This window comes from Ceratotherium simum, chromosome 3 (genome assembly GCF_057802395.1).
Source record: "Ceratotherium simum simum isolate JZ-2026a chromosome 3, ASM5780239v1, whole genome shotgun sequence".
NCBI classification, from domain to species: domain Eukaryota; kingdom Metazoa; phylum Chordata; class Mammalia; order Perissodactyla; family Rhinocerotidae; genus Ceratotherium; species Ceratotherium simum.
The window spans coordinates 72397783-72417578 of record NC_141902.1 but is presented as its reverse complement, the minus strand read 5'-3'; the positions used below and the strand labels follow the sequence as shown (position 1 = coordinate 72417578).

General features: G+C 40.1%; 1 protein-coding gene across 11 annotated transcripts in view; it reads right to left on the bottom strand.

The window, feature by feature from the left end:
• The window catches only part of HERC2 (HECT and RLD domain containing E3 ubiquitin protein ligase 2), a 236909-nt gene extending 217399 nt beyond the window's left edge, over nucleotides 1-19510 (bottom strand). For 7 of the 11 annotated variants that reach the window (XR_015551576.1, XM_087428792.1, XM_087428797.1 and 4 more), the window contains exons 1-3: nucleotides 19449-19504; nucleotides 18683-18785; nucleotides 1446-1560 (exon numbers count right to left, since the gene is read on the bottom strand). Coding sequence is in view for 10 of the 11 variants with exons in the window: in XM_087428792.1 (XP_087284918.1) it covers nucleotides 1446-1560; nucleotides 18683-18754 (187 nt within the window). In the remaining variant the exon portion in view is untranslated. Of the gene's footprint in view, nucleotides 1-1445; nucleotides 1561-10791; nucleotides 10846-18682; nucleotides 18786-19174; nucleotides 19281-19448 lie in introns of those variants that run through there. The other 4 variants (XM_087428793.1, XM_087428800.1, XM_087428801.1 and 1 more) reach the window with 4 other exon arrangements.
• Between the last annotated feature and the right edge of the window lie 286 nt (nucleotides 19511-19796).

The window sequence follows — 19796 nt, the reverse complement described above, 5'->3', positions numbered from 1 at the left end:
ACAAAAGAGCACACATGACTACATGATTACATTTACATGAAGTTCTAAAACACGCAAAACTAATCAACAGTAGAGAGAGTGGACCAGTGGTTGCCTCTGGGCATTAGCGGCAGTGATGGGCCAGGAAGGGGTACCAGGGAACCTTCTGAGTGAGAGTAACATTGAAAGAGGTTTATGTTACAAAGAATACATTTGTCAAAACTTGTGGAATAGTAAACTTAAAGTATATGCATTTCACTGATAGACGAGTGGTGTAGGTCCGCACCCAGGAACTGAACCCGGGCCACCGAAGTGGAGTGTGCCAAACTTAACCTTAGCAAAAAAAATGTGCACTTCGTTATGTATAAATTTTACCTTAAAGACAAAAGACAAAACTGAATTCTGTTGAGTTAATGATATGCAAGAAGTGTCTAAGGGAGCCAGGAAAGAAACACTGATGGACAGAAGGATGGAGAGCCAGGGAGCCCTGAGATAAACAAGTAGAGAGAAACGTTGGTGGTAGGATCTGGGGGGTGGGTGTGCGGCTTGCTGCGTAGATCTTCAGTTGTTCTGTGCGTGTGGAAATTTTCACAATAAAATACCAGAAAAAAAGAGATAACTCCACTAAACTGTTGTTTCAGTTGTAACTGAAAAGATACATGCTATGTATATCTGAATCAGATACAATGTTTTTCCAATGTATTTTCAAGTGCACATTAGCCTCCAATTCATTCTACAAAGAGAAAAAGAACTACTTTCCAAAGTAACATTGTTATCCATCTTGATGACTTGCAAACAGTGGGACTAACAAACTTCAGCAGTGGGGCTTTTCAGATTCTACAGGTTTGAGGTGGGCGCAGGCATCCATTTCTTTTTAAAGCCTGAACGGTGATTCTGATTCACAGCCAAAGTCAAGAACAATTGAATGACAGAGTCTTGAGTTTTTATAACTACTGGCCTAAATAAGAGTGTTCACTGCTATTTCCTCGCATAGACAACAAGATACAGTAAAATAAGGGATCAAGTCCAGTCCATTGGCCAAAGGCTACCAAAAAGTGTTCTATGCACTCCCACAGGAGAATCATACAGGACAAATTTCAGGAATAATTATATCCACTCAATCTTATAATAATCACTTATTATAGTTAGCTAAGGCAAGACTTATTTCAAAACTTAAAAGAAGAAATATTAACTGGAGCTCCTGTAAGCTGCAAATGAGACATCAGAGGAAGGACACCAGAGTGAGGTGGTTTTCCAATGAAAAGGCCTTCAATTCACACAGAACAATGAAATCTAGGCAGCTCATAATATTAACTATCATTTAGACAAGAATCACCAAGGTGAAAACAAAACTTCAAAGAGTTATGCTCAGATACTCCTATTCCTATAGCACATTCCAAAATTTCTACAAAATGCAATTTATAAAGGTCTTTACAAAGTGAAAAATACTAGTTAAAGGCCCTTACCTTTTCTAGGAGGAAGCTCTCCATTCTGGGTTAATTCTGTCCCAGTATACACAATTTCTCCATCTTTAACCATTTCATTCCACAGACCACAAAGCCCATCTCTTGTGAATGCAAGCTGGCAATGATAAATAAAATAACCTTACAGAGTGATCATACTCACAACGCAATTCTTAAAGAATGATACAAAAAAAATCTCATTTCCTCTTATTTATTCAGTCATTCAACATTTAATGAAAATATCCCAAAAAATACAGTTAAGTGAAAAAGGCACAGTGCATAATAGTGTATATACTATGCTCACTTTCACATAAGATACAAGAAAAAAGCCACAGGAGCGCATGTGCTCTAGACAGAGAAAACAGAAACAAATGACAATGATCATGTAGGGGTAGATGGGAAGGGCAACATGAATGGAACGCAGGAAAGAGGAATGAAAACAAGATTTTGAGTAAACCTTATATATTTTAACTTCTAAAACATATAACTATATTTTCATCTTCAAAAATTAAATCATAAAAAAGCACAACCTACAACTGGTTAATAAGCAAATCAACCTATGCTTATCAAAAAGAAAAGTATTTCAAGAGCCTTTTGAACTATACCCCTTAAGTCAGATATACTCTAAGGGAAAACAATCTTGAACTTTTCTCATTGGTCTTATTGATAATCATAATATTGACATTAAAATTTTAAAAGTATTTCATGTTATATAGTATAATAAAGCAATGTTAATATAATAAAACATATGTTTATGATAAAGTATGTTAGTGTTACTAGAAACTAAGGTTTTAAGTGTAAAAGAGATGAAATCAAGGAAATTTTTAAGAACAATTTGAATTAGAAATCTCAACATAAATTTATATTTGAATATATCTGCTTGTTCTATCTTTGGAAAGGACCTAGAATCAATGGCACTGGGACAGCAACGAGTACACCCAGCACCGAGATATTGGTTTCTACATACCACTTCCGACTAAATGAAACCTAGGCGGTTGGAAAAAAAGGCCAACTTGAGCACCGAGGCAGACAAGATGAGCCTAGAATATCTTATGTTTGCACCAAAAAAGTGGTTGTTCACAACCTAATGGGGACTCTACGGGCCAAATTTAGAACAATTTTGAGCCTCAAAATACATAAAAACAGCACTGGACTGTAAATAAAAGTAAATAAAAACACAGGAGTCCATAGTGATATTCAAAGAAAAAACAAAAATGCTCTTGATTGTCAGCATTTGGGAGTCAGAAAAGGCTTCCCAGAGCAAGCAGCCAGCGAGGGGAGGGGGTGTGGTGGACACCCAAGGCATCCATTCTGAAAACTGCAGGTGCAACAGAAGCCCTCTTATCAGACACACAAGACACTTTACATTAAAGTAGAAATATCTGTTTGCCCATCTTTTAATGGAAAGCCGGGGCCTTTTCTTTGTTCATGAGTCCACTAACTCTTTCCTCATCATCATTCCGGCATGCACTAGCCTCATTAAGCATCCACTATTTCCATCTCAGTTTCTTTAAATGGAGCAAGAATTGAAGGGCAATTTGTGAGCAATCTCAGTATAGAATTCTTCTAGACTTTCAAGGCTTTTCTCCCAATCCTTTACAGTTCTCTCTTACCTAACCTGCACAAGTAATTTTTTTAGCATCTCACTTTTATCCAAAGCATGTGTAGTAGGCAAAACTCAGACGGTCCTCAAGATCCTCACCCCATGATGCACACACACCCTGTGGAATCCCCTCTCTGAGCGTGGGCGGAACCTGTGAATGGGATGGGACATCACACCTCTGACTAGACTTCGTTTCCTTCTACGGCAAAGGAAAAGGAATTTCTCACATAAAATTAAGGTCTCACGGAGTGACGTCAGCATCATGGTGGAGTAAGCTTTCCCGTGAACTCTTCCCCCAACAAGATACAACAAAAGCAACAGTCACAGACCAACAACGGAATCCCAGACAGTGAAAACCTAGAGCGGAGGGATCCACACTGCCGCACATCTGAGAGCAGAACGTGCTGGGCCCCCGGAGGAAGTGGGGAGAGGTAAGGAGAACTCCTCTCCCTCCCCATCAGATCAGCGATCCCGGTCCGCGCGGCTCCCAGAGAGGGGGGAGGGGTGGCCCTCGGCGGGGAAACCGTGGCTCTTCGGGCTCTCTCAGCCAGTGGGAAACTCCCGCACAGAGGACTCAGAGGAGCCACAGGGCTACCATCAACATCTGAGCACCCCAGAGAGCAGATAAAGAGGGGCAGAAGAGAAGCCTCCCACGTCAGGGACCCAGAGGGCAAAAGAGAGAGCTCCCCCCTCCCTGCAACCCGGACTCTGCAGCTCGACCAGACCAGACCTAGCGATCCGAGGCAGACCAGATCAAACAACTGGACCCGTGGATCGCAGCGGGAAAAAACAAAACAAAACTGCGGATCGCAGCAGAAAAAGCGGGGCAGAGCGCAGGGGGCTTAGACTACACAGCCCTTTACCACCAGACAGTGGCGGCAGGTGGAAATCGCAACCAGAGACTTCCAGGATGAGGAAAAACAAAACCAACACAGGAACCACAATGCAAAAATATATGAAATCACCAGACCAGAAACAAAATGACAAGCACCCAGAAATCAACCCCAAAGACACAGAAATCCATAAACTAAATGACAGAGATTTCAAAATAGCTATCATAAAAACACTCAACGAAATACGAGACAACACAGACAAACAATTCAATGAGATTAGGAGTTTCTTCACAAAAGAGATTGAAATCATAAAGAAAAACCAATCAGTGCTGATGGACATGAAGAACACAATGGAGGAGATAAAGGAGAATCTGGAATCTTGAAAGAACAGAGCTGACAATATGGAGGAAAGAATTAGTACTTTAGAGGATAGGAATACAGATATACTCCAGATGGAAGAGGAGAGAGAACTAAGACTAAAAAGAAATGAAGAAAGACTCCGAGAAATATCTGACTCTATTAGAAAATGTAACATAAGAATTATAGGTATTCCTGAGGGAGAGGAGAGGGAAAGAGGAACAGAGAGCCTATTCAAGGAAATAATAGCTGAGAATTCCCCAAATCTGGGGAAGGAGCAGGAAATACCAGTAAGCGAAGCCAACAGGACACCTATATATATTAACAGACAAAGGCCTTAACCACAACACCTAGGGGTAAGGCTAGCCAGGGTCAACGACAAAGAAACAATATTAAGGGCAGCTAGACAAAAACAAAAAATAATGTACAAAGGAACTCCCATCAGGCTCTCAGCGGATTTCTCAACAGAAACTTTTCAGGCTAGAAGAGACTGGAATGATATACTCAAAATACTGAAAGACAAAAACTTTCAGCCAGCAATACTCTATCCAGCAAAAATATCCTTCAAATATGATGGAGAAATAGTAACTCTCCCAGATAAACAAAAGCTAAGGGAGTTCATGGCCACGAGACCCCCACTACAAGAAATACTCAAGAAGGCCCTCAGGCCTGAAAAAAAGAAGAGAAAGGGAACACAAAGCTTGGAGGAAGGAGAAAAGTAGGTAGACAAAATCAGAGAAATAGTAGATCTTTACCGGAATAGGTTAGCAACCACTTAAATACTAAACTCAAAGATCAAAGGAAGAAATTCACCAAAAATAAATTTAACTTCATCACTGTAAACACACAGCCACAACACAAGATAGAATAAGGTATAACAAGAGCAACTTAGAAGGGGAGGAGGAAAGTGACTGAAGTGACTTAGTATAAGGAAATAGGAGGCTATCAGATAATGGACTATCTCATACACAAGATTTTTTGCCCAAACCTCAAGGTAACCACTAAATAAATAATCAGAGCAAAACCACATATGATAAACAAAGAGAAAACTAGAAGAATCATAAGACAGAACAACCAAACGGAATTGGCAGTCCAAAACAAATGGGACAAGAAACAAAGGAAATGCAAAAGAACCAGAAAATAAGTGACAAAACAGCAACATTAAGCCCTCATATATCAATAATTACCCTAAATGTAAATGGATTGAACTCTCCAATCAAAAGATACAGAGTGGCAGGATGGATTAAAAAGCAAGACCCAACAATATGCTGCCTTCAGGAAACACATCTTAGCACTAAAGACAAGCACAGGCTCAGAGTGAAAGGATGGAAGACAATACTCCAAGCTAATGGCAAACGAAAGCAGGTGTTGCCATACTCATATCAGACAAAGTAGACTTCAAGTTAAAACAGGTTAAGAAAGACAAAGAAGGGAAATATATAATGATAAAAGGGACACTACATCAAGAAGACGTATCACTTATAAATATATATGCACCCAACATAGGAGCACCAATGTACATAAAGCAACTATTAACAAACCTAAAAGGAGAAATCAACAACAACACAATAATAGTAGGGGATCTTAACACCCCACTTACAGCAATGGATAGATCATCCAGACAAAAAGTTAATAAAGAAATAGTAGACTTAAATGAAAAACTGGACGAGATGGACCTAGTAGACATATACAGAGCACTCCATCCAAAAACAGCTGACTACACATTCTTCTCAAGCGCGCATGGAACATTCTCTAGGATAGACCATATGTTGGGAAACAAAGCAAGCCTCAATAAATTTAAGAAGATTGAGATAATAACAAGCATCTTTTCAGACCATAAGGCTATGAAACTGGAAATGAACCATGAAAAAAAAACTGGGAAAGTGACAAAAATGTGGAGATTAAACAACATGCTACTGAACAACCAATGGATCATTGATGAAATTAAAGGAGAAATCAAAAACTATCTGGAAACAAACGAAAATGATAACATGCCATATCAAACCATATGGGATGCAGCAAAAGCGGTCCTGAGAGGGAAACTCATAGCGATACAAGCCCACCTTAACAAACAAGAAAAAGCCCTAATAGGCAACCTTAAATTACACCTAACAGAACTAGAAAAAGAAGAACAAACAAAGCCCAAAGCCAGCAGAAGGAGAGAAATAATAAAAATCAGAGCAGAAATAAATGATATTGAGACCAAAAAAACAGTAGAAAGGATTAATGAAACAAAGAGTTGGTTCTTTGAGAAGATAAACAAAATAGACAAACCCTTAGCCAGGCTTACTAAGAAAAAAAGAGAAAAGGCTCAAGTAAATAAAATTAGAAATGAAAGAGGAGAAATTACAATGGATACCATGGAAATACAGAGGATTATAAGAGAATACTATGAGAAATTATATGCCAACAAATGGGACAATCTAGAAGAAATGGATAAATTCTTAGACTTATACAACCTCCCAAAATTGAACCAAGAAGAAATGGAGAATCTGAACAGAGCAATAACAAGTAAAGAGATTGAAATAGTAATCAAAAACCTCCCAAAAAATAAAAGTCCAGGGCCAGATGGCTTCTCCAGTGAATTTTACCAAACATTCAAAGAAGATTTAATACCCATCCTCCTCAAACTATTCCAAAAAATAGAGGAAGATGGAACACTTCCTAAATCATTCTATGAGGCCAACATCACCCTGATACCAAAACCAGACAAAGACAATACAAAGAAAGAAAATTACAGGCCAATATCGCTGATGAACATTGATGCAAAAATCCTCAACAAAATATTGGCAAACCGAATACAACAATACATTAAAAAGATCATACACCATGATCAAGTGGGATTTATACCAGGGACGCAGGGATGGTTCAACATCCGCAAATCAATCAACGAGATACATCACATCAACAAAACAAAGAATAAAAACCACATGATCATCTCAATAGACGCAGAGAAGGCATTTGACAAGATACAACATCCATTTATCATAAAAACTCTCAATAAAATGGGAATAGAAGGAAAGTACCTCAACATAATAAAGGCCATATATGACAAACCCACAGCTAACATCATACTCAACGGGGAAAGACTGAAAGCCATTCCTCTGAGAACAGGAACGAGGCAGGGCTGCCCACTCTCACCACTCCTGTTCAACATAGTACTGGAGGTTTTGGCCAAAGCAATTAGGCAAGAAAAAGGAATAAAAGGAATCCAAATAGGTAAGGAAGAAGTGAAACTCTCACTATTTGCAGATGACATGATTGTATATATAGAAAACTCTAAAGAATCTGTTGGAAAACTATTAGAAACAATCAACAACTACAGCAAAGTTGCAGGGTAAAAAATCAATCTACAAAAATCAGTTGCATTTATATATGCTAATAATGAACTAACAGAAAGAGAGCTCAAAAAGATAATACCATTTACAATTGCATCAAAAAGAATAAAATACCTAGGAATAAATCTTACCAAGGAGGTGAAGGACCTATACAATGAGAACTACAAGACATTATTGAGGGAAATCCATGATGACATAAAGAAATGGAAAGATATCCCATGCACGTGGATTGGAAGAATAAACATAGTTAAAATGTCTGTATTACCTAAAGCAATCTACAGATTCAATGCAATCCCAATCAGAATCCCAATGACATTCTTCACAGAAATAGAAAACAGAATACTAAAATTTATATGGGGCAACAAAAGACCCCGAATAGCTAAAGAAATCCTAAAGAAAAAGAACAAAGCAGGAGGCATCACAATCCCTGACTTCAAAACATACTACAAAGCAATAGTAATCAAAACAGCATGGTACTGGTACAAAAACAGACATACAGATCAATGGAACAGAATTGAAAGCCCAGAAATAAAACCACACATATACGGACAGCTAATTTTTGACAAAGGTGCTAAGAACATGCAATGGAGAAAGGAAAGTCTCTTCAATAAATGGTGTTGGGAAAACTGGACAGCCACATGCAAAAGAATGAAAGTGGACCATGTGCTATCGCCATTCACAAAAATTAACTCAAAATGGATCAAAGACCTGAAGGTGAGACCTGAAACTACAAAACTCATAGAAGAAAATATAGGCAACACACTATTTGACATTGGTTTTAAAGGAATCTTTTGGGATGACATGCCTACCCTGACTAGGGGAAATAAAGAAAAAATAAACAAGTGGGACTTTATCAGATTAAAGAGCTTTTATAAGACAAATGAAACCAGAATCAAGATGAACAACCAACCAACCAGCTGGGAGAGAATATTTGCAAAACATACATCTGACAAGGGGTTGATCTCCATAATATATAAAGAACTCACACAATTGAACAACAAAAAAACAAACAACCCGATCAAAAAATGGGCAAAGGAAATGAACAGACACTTCTCCAAGGAAGATATACAGATGGCCAATAGGCACATGAAAAGATGCTCAACATCACTAATCATCAGGGAAATGCAAATCAAAACAACACTAAGATACCACCTCACGCCTGTTAGAATGGCTATAATCACCAAGACAAAAAACAACAAATGTTGGAGAGGATGTGGAGAAACAGGAACCCTCATACACAGCTGGTGGGAATGCAAATTGGTGCAGCCTCTATGGAAAACGGTATGGAGATTCCTCAAAGAATTAAAAATAGAGATGCCCTATGATCCAGCCATCCCACTACTGGGAATCTATCCAACGCACCTGAAATCAACAATCCAAAGAGGCTTATGCACCCCTATGTTCATTGCAGCATTATTCACCATAGCCAAGAAGTGGAAGCAACCTAAGTGTCCCTCGACTGACGACTGGATTAAGAAAATGTGGTATATATATACAATGGAATACTACTCAGCCATAAAAAAAGACAAAATTGTCCCATTTGCAACAACATGGATGGGCCTGGAGCGTATTATGTTAAGTGAAATAAGCCAGAAAGAGAAAGACAAACACTGTATGATCTCACTCATATGTGGAATATAAACCAACACATGGACAGAGAAAACTGGACTGTGGTTACCAGGGGCAGTGGGGGTGGGGTGGGCAGAAGGGGTGAAGGGTGTCATATATGTGGTGATGGACAAACAACAATGTACAACCCAAAATTTCACAATGTTAGAAACCATTAAAACATCAATAAAAAAAAATAAAAAATAAAAAATAAAAAAAAATAAAAAAAATAAAAATGAAAGCAAGGAAGGTTGCAAAGTCAGCAATACCCAGAAATAAAACGTCTTCAATTTCCAAAAAAAAAATTAAGGTCTCACACCAGTTGATTTCTAGTTAATCAAAAGGAAGATTATCTTGGGGGTCCTATTTAATCAGCTGAAAGCCCTTAAAAGGATGGGGTTATCCAGAAGAGACACTCTCTACAGCCGTGAAGAGCAAACTGCCATGAGCTGCCTATGGAGAATGGCAGCCTCTAGGGGCAGATGAGTCAGTCCCACAACCACAACGAACTGAATTCTGCCAAAGAAGACCACAACAAGACCCCAGATGAGAGCACAGCCTAGCCGACACCCTGACTGCAGCCTGTGAGACCCAAAACAAGCCCAGCTAAGCCATGGCCAGACTCCTGACCCACAGAAACTGAGAGAGAGAATAAACGTGAGTTGCTTTAAGCTGCTAAATTTGGGGTCAGTGACTTGTTACATAGCAACAGAAAACCAATTCAGCATCCAACTTAGTTTTCACAGAAACAACAGCTTTCTTTCATCACTCATATTTTATCTGTTCACATCGCTAACAAAATAACTGCCATAAACGTACTTGGGACCAAAACAAATGACTGTTGGCAAAAGTATCAACTGACAGGAGGAGAAGTAAACTCCTTCCTAAAAAGTGAGCCACAAGCATTCAGGGCCCAAGGTCTTAACGAGGGAATGAAAAGGCCTGGCTCATCCGCTCATTCGGGTAAGAGAAGGGTAGCTAAGATCTGCTGCTGGGGTTAAGTCCAGACCCCACATGGCCACAAGAGGCTAGGAGATGATCAGATAAACAGCCCCATGTGTACCATGCTCCAGCGGTGACACGCCATGTTTAGGCACTCCAAGGAATAAATGATCACACCTTATGTCATAACTCTGTCAGTGCAATGGATGGAGACGGAAGAAGAAACTAGAAAAAGAGAAAATAACTTAGGTTGGCCTCTGTCAAGAACCCCTCAAAAAAGGATGAGAGCCTACGCCAAGACAAGAAGAGTAGACTACTTAAGACATTTCAGATAATGGGACAGATCAGATGCCAAAAGTGAAAAAAGAGGTAGGGAACAGAATCAGAATGAGAAAGAATTAGCTCAGTTTAACTGCTGAGATTTGCACTAATTGTACACTTCAGATTTGCACTACTGAACATAGAGATCCTCTCCCCATGCAAACCTGCATGTGCACACACACACACTGTAAAAACAAATTTAGATCTTAGCAGAGTGTTCTGGGCTAGAAACTCAAATCTAGCAGCTGTCAGCAAATGGACTGTAGACCATGGCCTGGAGAAGATGCCAAGACCCAAGGAGAGAGGGCAGAACAACATCCTCAGCCCCAACTGCACATTGGGATTACCTCAGGGTGGGTAGGGTCCGGGCATCAGTGTTTTTGGGTGCAGCCCAGGTGGAAAAACATTGGTGTTTACAGCTATAAAAAAAAAAAAGCCAAAAGATAAACCATTTAAAGAATAAGCCAAGGAAGAAGCCCAGTTTACTTGGAAACAAGAATTATTACTAACACTCATTCTTTCATCACTTGGGTAGTGTTGGGAGAGGGGAGGGTAGAGACTGTGTGGAAGGTAGAGACTGGGTGTCTGGAGGGCCACACACACTGTGGAAGCCTCCTGGGAACTGAGGACCCAAAGGTAGAAATGAGCCCGGGACTCGAGTAACCACCATTCAAAGTACAAGGTTCAGGCATCTTCAAGGATTTGAGCAATGAGGTACATTACTAAGACAACAAAGCAAGTCTCCAGGGAGAAGGGCTTGAAAGAGCTAAACTGTGGAAGACAGAGATGATGCCCCTGAGAGAGCATTCTACAGCCCTGGGAGGGAAGCACAGGATTCCTGAGGAGAAAGAAGCCAGGAAAACTGCAAAATAATCACAGCATTGTAAGAACATCCTATACAGGAAATAAAAATCACTTCAATTCGCCAATTTGATTATTTTTTACAACTGTCTATGATTAGCTAGCCTTCATTAGTAGCAAACTTACATAAAAGTTCCCAATGGGTGATAATATAGGTTTTAAATTTTCTTTAACTTTTTTTGTACAGAATCCAGATGCTTCTAATTAGCATTATTTGGTCTTAGGACCCTTTTCTGATTTGCTCTCACATTCTTACCTCACACCTCTAAAATGATATAGCAGTTAAAGCCATTTTCATCCTGAAAAGAAGCCAGCAAAGGGGGTATTAATAAGCCTAGTTTTGAGGGACAGTAAACTGAAGCTCTGATGTTCAATGACTTGACCAAGATCACACAACACCGAGGTTATCAGAAGTAGGATTTGGGAAGAAGCCTAACTCCCAAGCTTGTTCTCTTCTCACCAACACCACAACATGCACCCACACGCACAGTGAGGAGGCCTGGGGGAGCCATCAAGTCCCCCACACGACTGCGACCGACACTTGACACCAAACAGGATCGAACAAGCCAATCCTTAAGGTTAAGGTATCTTAAATGACTACTTCAGAACTGTATAATTACACAATATAATCCAAAATAGAATACGCCAAATGAATAAATGGCATTTAGATGAGAAATTTTTTTTTCCTATCTTTAATATATGCCTGAAATGTAATCTGTTCAAATATTTGCAGATGACTAAAGTAAAGGTATCTGGCTTTTCTTCTTAGCCTTGCAGAAAAATACTTACTAAGCACCTATCGAACATAGGACGAAACACCAATTCCAAAAAATTTTAAGAACAAGTTTCTAGAACAATTGGGAAAGTTAAGAGAGAAACATAAAGTACATCTGTTTGAAGACATTCAGCAGAGAGGAAGAGCAAGCCTGAGCCCAAGAGAGGAGGACAGCCCCAAGAGCCGCAGGCTGCTTCCTCAAGAGGCACCTGCCAATTCCACAAGCAGGGCTGAGACCAAGAGCTGCGTGGAGATGGTGCTGAGAAACAGGCTGGAGGTCCTCACAGGAGAGAGGCCTGGTAAACACACCATACTTTAAGTGGAATCTCAAAGGGCCATATACACCAGAAGTATGGGTGAGATGGAAGCAGACCACCCCTCCCAGGGCAGGAGCCCAGTTTTGAATCATCTCAGTTCCCAAGTGCTCAGCAATGACCTGGGAATGCTAGTGCTGCTAGTCTGACAGATCACCTCTAGAGGAGGATATCATGACCCAGGGCCTCAAGTGATCACAATGTTTCACATACAATATCTAGAACTCAAACAAAAATAACAATGGATAAGACAAGACCACATGATTGAAAAATGAAAAACACAGAACACAATAGAAACAGATCAAGAGCAGATCCAGAAAATAGAAATATAAACACAGACTTTGTCCTAAAAAGAGCCTGAGAATGGACTTCAATCAATGGATTGAAGTGCTGACACTTTACTTGGCAGATGCCAGCCCAGGGCAGTGAGGGGAGGAGGGGAAAGGAGGAGGCAGGAGAAGAAAGCATGTGAAGCACAGGATGCAGCACCTTACCACAGGGGACAGCAAACGATGGCCCGGCCCACAGGCCAATCTGACCCATCACCTGATTTTATATGGCCCACAAGCTAAGAATGGTTTTCACATTTTTCAATGGTTGAAAAACAACCAAGAGAAGGAAAATATTTCATGACACATGAAAATCATGACATTCAGACTTCAGTATCCATGAAGTTTTATTGCAATCCAGCCACACTCATTTATCTATCGTCTGTGCTTGCTTTCACATGACAATGGCAAGGTTGAGAAGCTGTTACAGAGACAGTACGGCCCACAGAAATATTTACTATCTGGCCCTTTACAGAAAGTTTGCTGACTCCTGTGTTACTGCACTGGCCCGACTCCACAGTGAGCTGCAGATACAGCAGGCACGTTCACTAGGCATGGGGAGCTCTTCCACAAGACTTGCAAGAGGAAACCACAGAACAGTCCAAGGAGGGAAGAATTAAAATACCCAGTTCCCTTATCTCTCCTTGCTAACTGGTGAACGTTCACCCTATGGTGAGCTAGCTCCTGCTCTCCCACCTTCCAGGTTGTGTCACTGGCTCCATGGTAGGCAGCTGGGAAGCCATAACCCACGCCTGTGGTGTGACATTACATCCAAGACTGAAAGTAGAAGGGCGGCCCACAGGCATGGGTGTCAACTCAGAGGGAAAGCAGGATGCTGTCGAGGAATCTAAAGAGACTGTGCAAGGTTTGATTGTTCAGGCAATTAAGAGATTAGATTGAAAATTTCAAGAGAGAACTGGAAATTATGAAAAAAACACAATGTGGCAGTTAAACAAACTGTCAAAACATTTCAAACTAAACATTTAAAATAGATGTATTTTACTAAATATAATTATACCTCAATAAAATTCATTTAAACAAAAATGTGGAAATTCTAGAACGAAAAAATACAATATCTAAAATTAAGAACTCAATAAATGAGATTAAAAGCAGATTGGAGAGGGCTGTGCTTCTACCTATAAAGGATTAACTTCTTGAGGAATTACCTCTCTGCTGTAATCAACTAGAAAACCAGACAATATATCAAACAGCTATTTTCAAACATTGGCCAACAGACAGCCCAGAACTGTGATCCCTGAGAAGGGCAACAAAGGAAGTAAGACCTACAATTGCTCAAGTTTACTGCCTAGAAGCAGCTTCCAGGCTGCAGCACAGGAAAGGGGAACCCAAACAGAGCCCAGAGGTCTTGCTGAGTTGAGGAGACAGGTCAGCTATAAGGTCAAAATGACAAGAATATAGGCGAGGAGGGAGCTACAGAGAGAGAGAATGATTTCTAAAGATGGGCAGAGGGGACCCCTTGAGTCTGGCTGAGTACTGATCTGGGCGTGGGTTGAGAAATCTATCAACGCTGGGGAAAGAAGCAATAGAAAGGAGTAGGCAGAATCCCCATGATTCACAGTCTGGGAAAAGCTTGTGTTTCTACCAACCAGAATGGAAAGACCTTCCAACACACCAAGCATTAGGTAGAGTTCTAAGAAGAATATTGCCTTAATAAAGCAGATAAATTAGCCCAAGACTAAAGGCTGTGCTAGATCAGCCTGAACAAACCTTAGGATCAAGCTTTGAAAAGGTCAAATTGATCCTAAGTAACTTACATGCATGCCAGACAAAACTAACCATCTTTAAAGAAATAAAACAAAATCCAGCACAGAATAACATAATATTTAGAATGTTCAGCATTCAACAAAAAATTACAGGCATGCAAATATGCCCCATAACCAGAGCAATCAATCAATAGAAATAAATCCAGAAATGACAGAGACGATGGAATTAGCAGACAACGTTAAAAGCTCTATTATAGATATGCTCCCTATGCTCACAAATAGAGAGGAAAATATGAACATGATGACAAGTGAAACGAAGATACAAAAAGGACCCAAATGGAACCTCTAGAAATGAAAAAATAAAACATTTGAAGGGAAATCTTCAATGCATAGGATTATTAGACACTGCAGAATAGTTATACTATAATCTACCACTTGAAGCATACAGCTATTACATGTTATGCTCACTCCCTTTTAAAACTCGCTTACTCTCGGTTCTATCTACACATTAACTATAGGTTTAATGCCCACCACCAGTCTCCATGTCAATCTACAGTCATTCAGTTATCTAAAGATATCTCTCTACTCAATTCCTCAGGAAGGGCTCATGGGAACAATATTTCCTGAGTTCTTGCTCATTGATAAGTTTGTGTCTTTTTTTACCGGAAAAGCCAGTTTTGCTAGAACATAAAATCCTTGGCTTACATTTTCTTTTCTTGGGTGCCTTAAATACATTACTCAATTTTCTTCTGCATAAAGCCTTGTTGTCAAAGTCTGATAGTAAACTCATTTTCTTTCCTTTGTAACTATTATTAGTCTTTTCCAAGAACCAAAGCTAAAAGTTAGTTCTTTCAAAAAGACTACAAAATGGATAAACCCCTGACAAGATTGATCCAAAATACAGAAAAGATACAAATCACCAAATCATGAATAAAAAAGTGAGCAATGCTCCCTATACTACAGACACGACAGTAATCACAAGAAGTCATTATGAACGTCAATTAAGTGACCTGTATTTACAAAATTCTTTTATTTCTACATCCCATCTATCAACTGGAATACCTGAGAACAGAATTTAGCAAGATGTTCATGTTTACGTTTTTTTATCTACTGACATTTCTAAGCATAAAGTGACAATAAGTACATTTAATAATTTTAAGTTTAATTTTAAAAACTAAATTTTATGCTTAATCATTTTAAATTAATGATTAGAAGAAGAAATGAACAAATGGTCCGAGTTTAATTACTGATATAGTCAACAACTTTGATAGACCCCAAGGGCATTATGCTGAGTGAATAAAGCCAACCTGAAAAGGTCACATACCATACAGCATTCTCAAAATGACAAAATTAGAGAGATGGAGAACAGATCAGTGATTGTCAGGAGTCAGAGATGGTGGAGGAAGGAGAGTGTGACTATAGAGGGGCAGCAGGAGAGAGATCTTTGTGGTGATGCAACAGTTCTGGATCTTAATTATGGTGGTGGTTGCATGAATAGACCCGTGATAAAACTACATAGAATTATGCACACATTGCACCAATGTCAATTTCCTGGTTTTGATATTGTACTACAGTTACATAAGATGTAACCACTGGGGGAGTCTGGGTAAAGCATATACAGTGACCTCTCTACTTTCTTTGCAACTTCCTTTGAGTCTAGTATTATTTCAAAATAAAAAGTTAAAAAAAATTACTTCATAATATCTAATTTCATGCTCCACTTCAAAGAATCCAAAAATAGAAACCGTAGGAGATTCACGAGTACAGCTTATGCAAGAAAGAACTGGATAACACCATTCTTGGACCCATGCTCAAAGACAAACCCCTAGCCTTACATCAAGACTAGCAAATAAATATGCATATATGTTTTAAGAATAAAAAGCTTTTAAGGTATCATGTACTATCTTTTATAGTTCCTTTGCTTAATTGACTTTCTGGCTCACTGAAAAACTACCAATCACTTCAGACAGAAGGACTTTTACTGTAAACACAAAAATGGTAATGGTATTGACTATGTAGCTAACACCTCTTTGCTCCATATTTTATTGCGTCTTTAAGAGAATTGTGAAGGAAAACATGGCAATTCAAGAGACTCCATACTCAATCAGAAAAGAGTGTTGAGAAAGTAAAAGTATTACATATGCAAAAACCAGATACGTCTGCCATATAATAGGCACTCCATTAGAGGCAGCTGGTTGCAAGGTCCTAGGCCTGATACATCTAAAATCTACTATCAAGAAAGTCTAGGACCAGTGTCTTTGTTCTCTATAATGTACATACACTACAAGTTTTCAGTCTCCAAAAATTTTTCCTTTCTAAAGTCACTAAAAACTTCAAGAGCATTTCAAACAAAAATGGCCATAGAAAACAGATTTGCTAAATCCTCTGGTTAAGAAACATGTTACTACCCCACATGTTATTCATTACCCAATTCTGTTCTCAATACAAAAGCCCTACCCAAGGAATGAGATGGTTCCCACGCCAGGTGGGAGAGATATCCTCAACAAGGCTGGCATCTGCAACGTGTGTCTGCAGGAAGGATTCCAAAGAGTGAAACTCTAATAATTCCTTAGGGTAAAACAACAACATTCATTCCTCACATTTTATAAGCATGCTGGAGAAGTGGCATAAAACCAAGGTCAGCTATCACTTTTTTCATGATATTAAATAGCTTCAATATCCATAACACATTTTTCCTCTGGTGTACTACCTAAAACCTAGGTGTCTTCACTTACTCCTAGGAGGAGTTGGGAAGACTTCTGAATAATATGCAAAATGTCTAAGAAGGGCCAAGCATCATAAATTACACTGAATAAATCAAAAGTAAAATGGTAAGCACTCTAAATCATAAGCGGTGTTTCTTTTTACATATATCTGCCTGACTCATCATAGGCACTCAACTCAGCATTAAATTGGTTTTAGATCAAGATGTTACAACTCATATTTAGCAGTTATTCAATTATGATTACGAAGAGAAAAAAACTTCTTTAGAAAGTTCTTTACTTCAACAAGTTTCACAAAATACATAAACACTAACATAAAAACAATTCTTAAACTCAGTTTGCCTGAATCTCAAGATTTCAGAAATAAGAAATTACTCATCCCTCACCTCCCTGTACCCCACTTAAAAAAAAAAGAAAAGAGATGACAAAGAAAAATAGACAGTAATTGCAACATAAAAGGCAATGTTTAAACAAAAACAAACCAAAAGAGTCACTACTATGCCAATTCTTGACCCAATTCTTTGTGCTTTTCTTATCTAACATGACACCACTAATAAAAATCCCATCATCCATAAGATAGTTCTGAACACTTGGCTCTCATACCTACCAGGATTCAATACTTTAAAAAAAAAACAAAACCTCAAGGAGGAACAATAACGCTTCACTACAAGTACCTATGATCAACTACTTACATGACTCTTGGTAAACTGTCATGCGATATGTAAGACTGTATTAAAAAAGGCAGACTACTTGAGAAATACTTAAAATGGTTAATCTCAGGGAAGAGACAAAAATACATATATACTACAAAATATTTCAGACACTTCTTTTTGCTGGTAATTTGCAGTTACAAAAGTAGTTTTTCCAAACCATTTGCAAACTAACTTGAGGTAAAGAATAGTCTATAGAAATATTACTGTTATTATTTATTTGATAATTTATGGGCAAGCTTGCAATTACTTTATTAAATCAAAACATGAGCGAGTCTAAGGCCAACAATGTGTTTTCACATGTTCTTGATGTGAAAATCTGGGCATTCCTCTTACTAACACCAAACAGCTCAGCTGAACTCCTGTCTGTCCAGAGGCACAAACAGAGGAGCCCATAAAATGAGTGAGTTTCTACAGGACATAATTACTGCATGTCACTTCTCCCCCACATAATAAACGGAACATCTCAAAAACTATCACTAAACAAACAGTCACTGAGATACAGTTAAAAATGATACAGACTTCTTAAAAAATGATAATAGGAAAAATTTCGGCATAACTAGATCTCAAGTTTCTTGCACTTACAAATGACTGCAACTAAAACGGAGCCACACAAAATCTATAAAAACTGCAATAAAAGTTGATACAATAAAAGATACATTTTAATTTACAGGAAATAAACCTGCTTCTCTAATATGGCAAGATCCGATTTGCATCCCCTTACAAACAGTAAAGAAAGACTTAACCAGAAATTTAAACATGGAGGCAGAAACACCAATAAAAAGGTATGTCAAAAACCCACCTGGATATCTGTTTTCAACCATTTGGAGTCCAGTCGAGCCTGGGCAGCCAAACAGAAAGAATCAGAGGGCATCTTCCCTCCAGTTTCCTCCCAGTTGTCAGACCTGCAAGTAAAACAGAAATGTTGAAGATCTAAAGCTTTTCAGCATTTTACAAAGACCCTCCTCCTCCCCCAAGGTTTAATGCAGCAAAAGAGAAGCACAGAACGGAGAGAGAAGAGCTGGGGGAGGCGAGTGAGACGAGGACAGAGGGAAAGAGAAAGATGGATAGTGGGGAGGAGGACAAGGAGGGAGGAAGAGCCCACTCCCAACACAGGTAAGAGCCACAAGCGGGATTCGCCCGCTCTCTGCACTGCGTGGGCGAGACCTTGAGAACGACGGTCACAAGAGACCAAACCACAATGTCATCCCCTTCCCTTAAATCCCAGAGGTAAACACGCCAGGAAGCCCACATTTCAGCGACAAGTGACATCAGCACGCATCTGCCGCCTTACCCCAGACCTCTGAGTGCTGTGGGAAACGAATTAATCAAATTCCCGTCTGCAGAAAACCCCAACAACAATCCTTAGGAATGGAAAGACAGCCGAGCCGCGCGCCGCGGGCGGTCCGCGCAGGCCCAGGTTCGCCTGCCGCGCCAACGCCCGCCGCGCCCCGCTGACCTGGCCCTGGCCCCGGCCCGCACCGCCCAGCGGCCGGCCACCCTCGCCGCCCCTGGACGAGGACCTGCCGTGCAGAGGCCCTGCCGCCTCGCCCCAGCGACGCGCTTACACAGTCTCCAAGCCGCCGCTGGCTCCGCCGGAGCTCGCGATCCCGGCGCCTCTTGCGGCCGGAGGGGCGGGCCGAAAGACTGACGCCCCCACCGCCAGCCAATCGCAGCGAGGCTTCTGCGCGGGCCCAGCCAATGGGGGAAAGGATCCCTCTCGCCCCTCCTCCGGACTCTCCTGCTTCCTTCCATCCCGCTCATCTTCCTTCTTGGAGCTCACACCTTGCAGTCAGAGCCAACCGCAGGCGCCGGGAGGCGGGGTTTCCGCTCACGCACACACGCACTCCCATCCGGACTTCGTACAGCGATCCAGAGAAGCCAGCTGGCGTGGTGCGGTCCTCGAGGATTTGAGT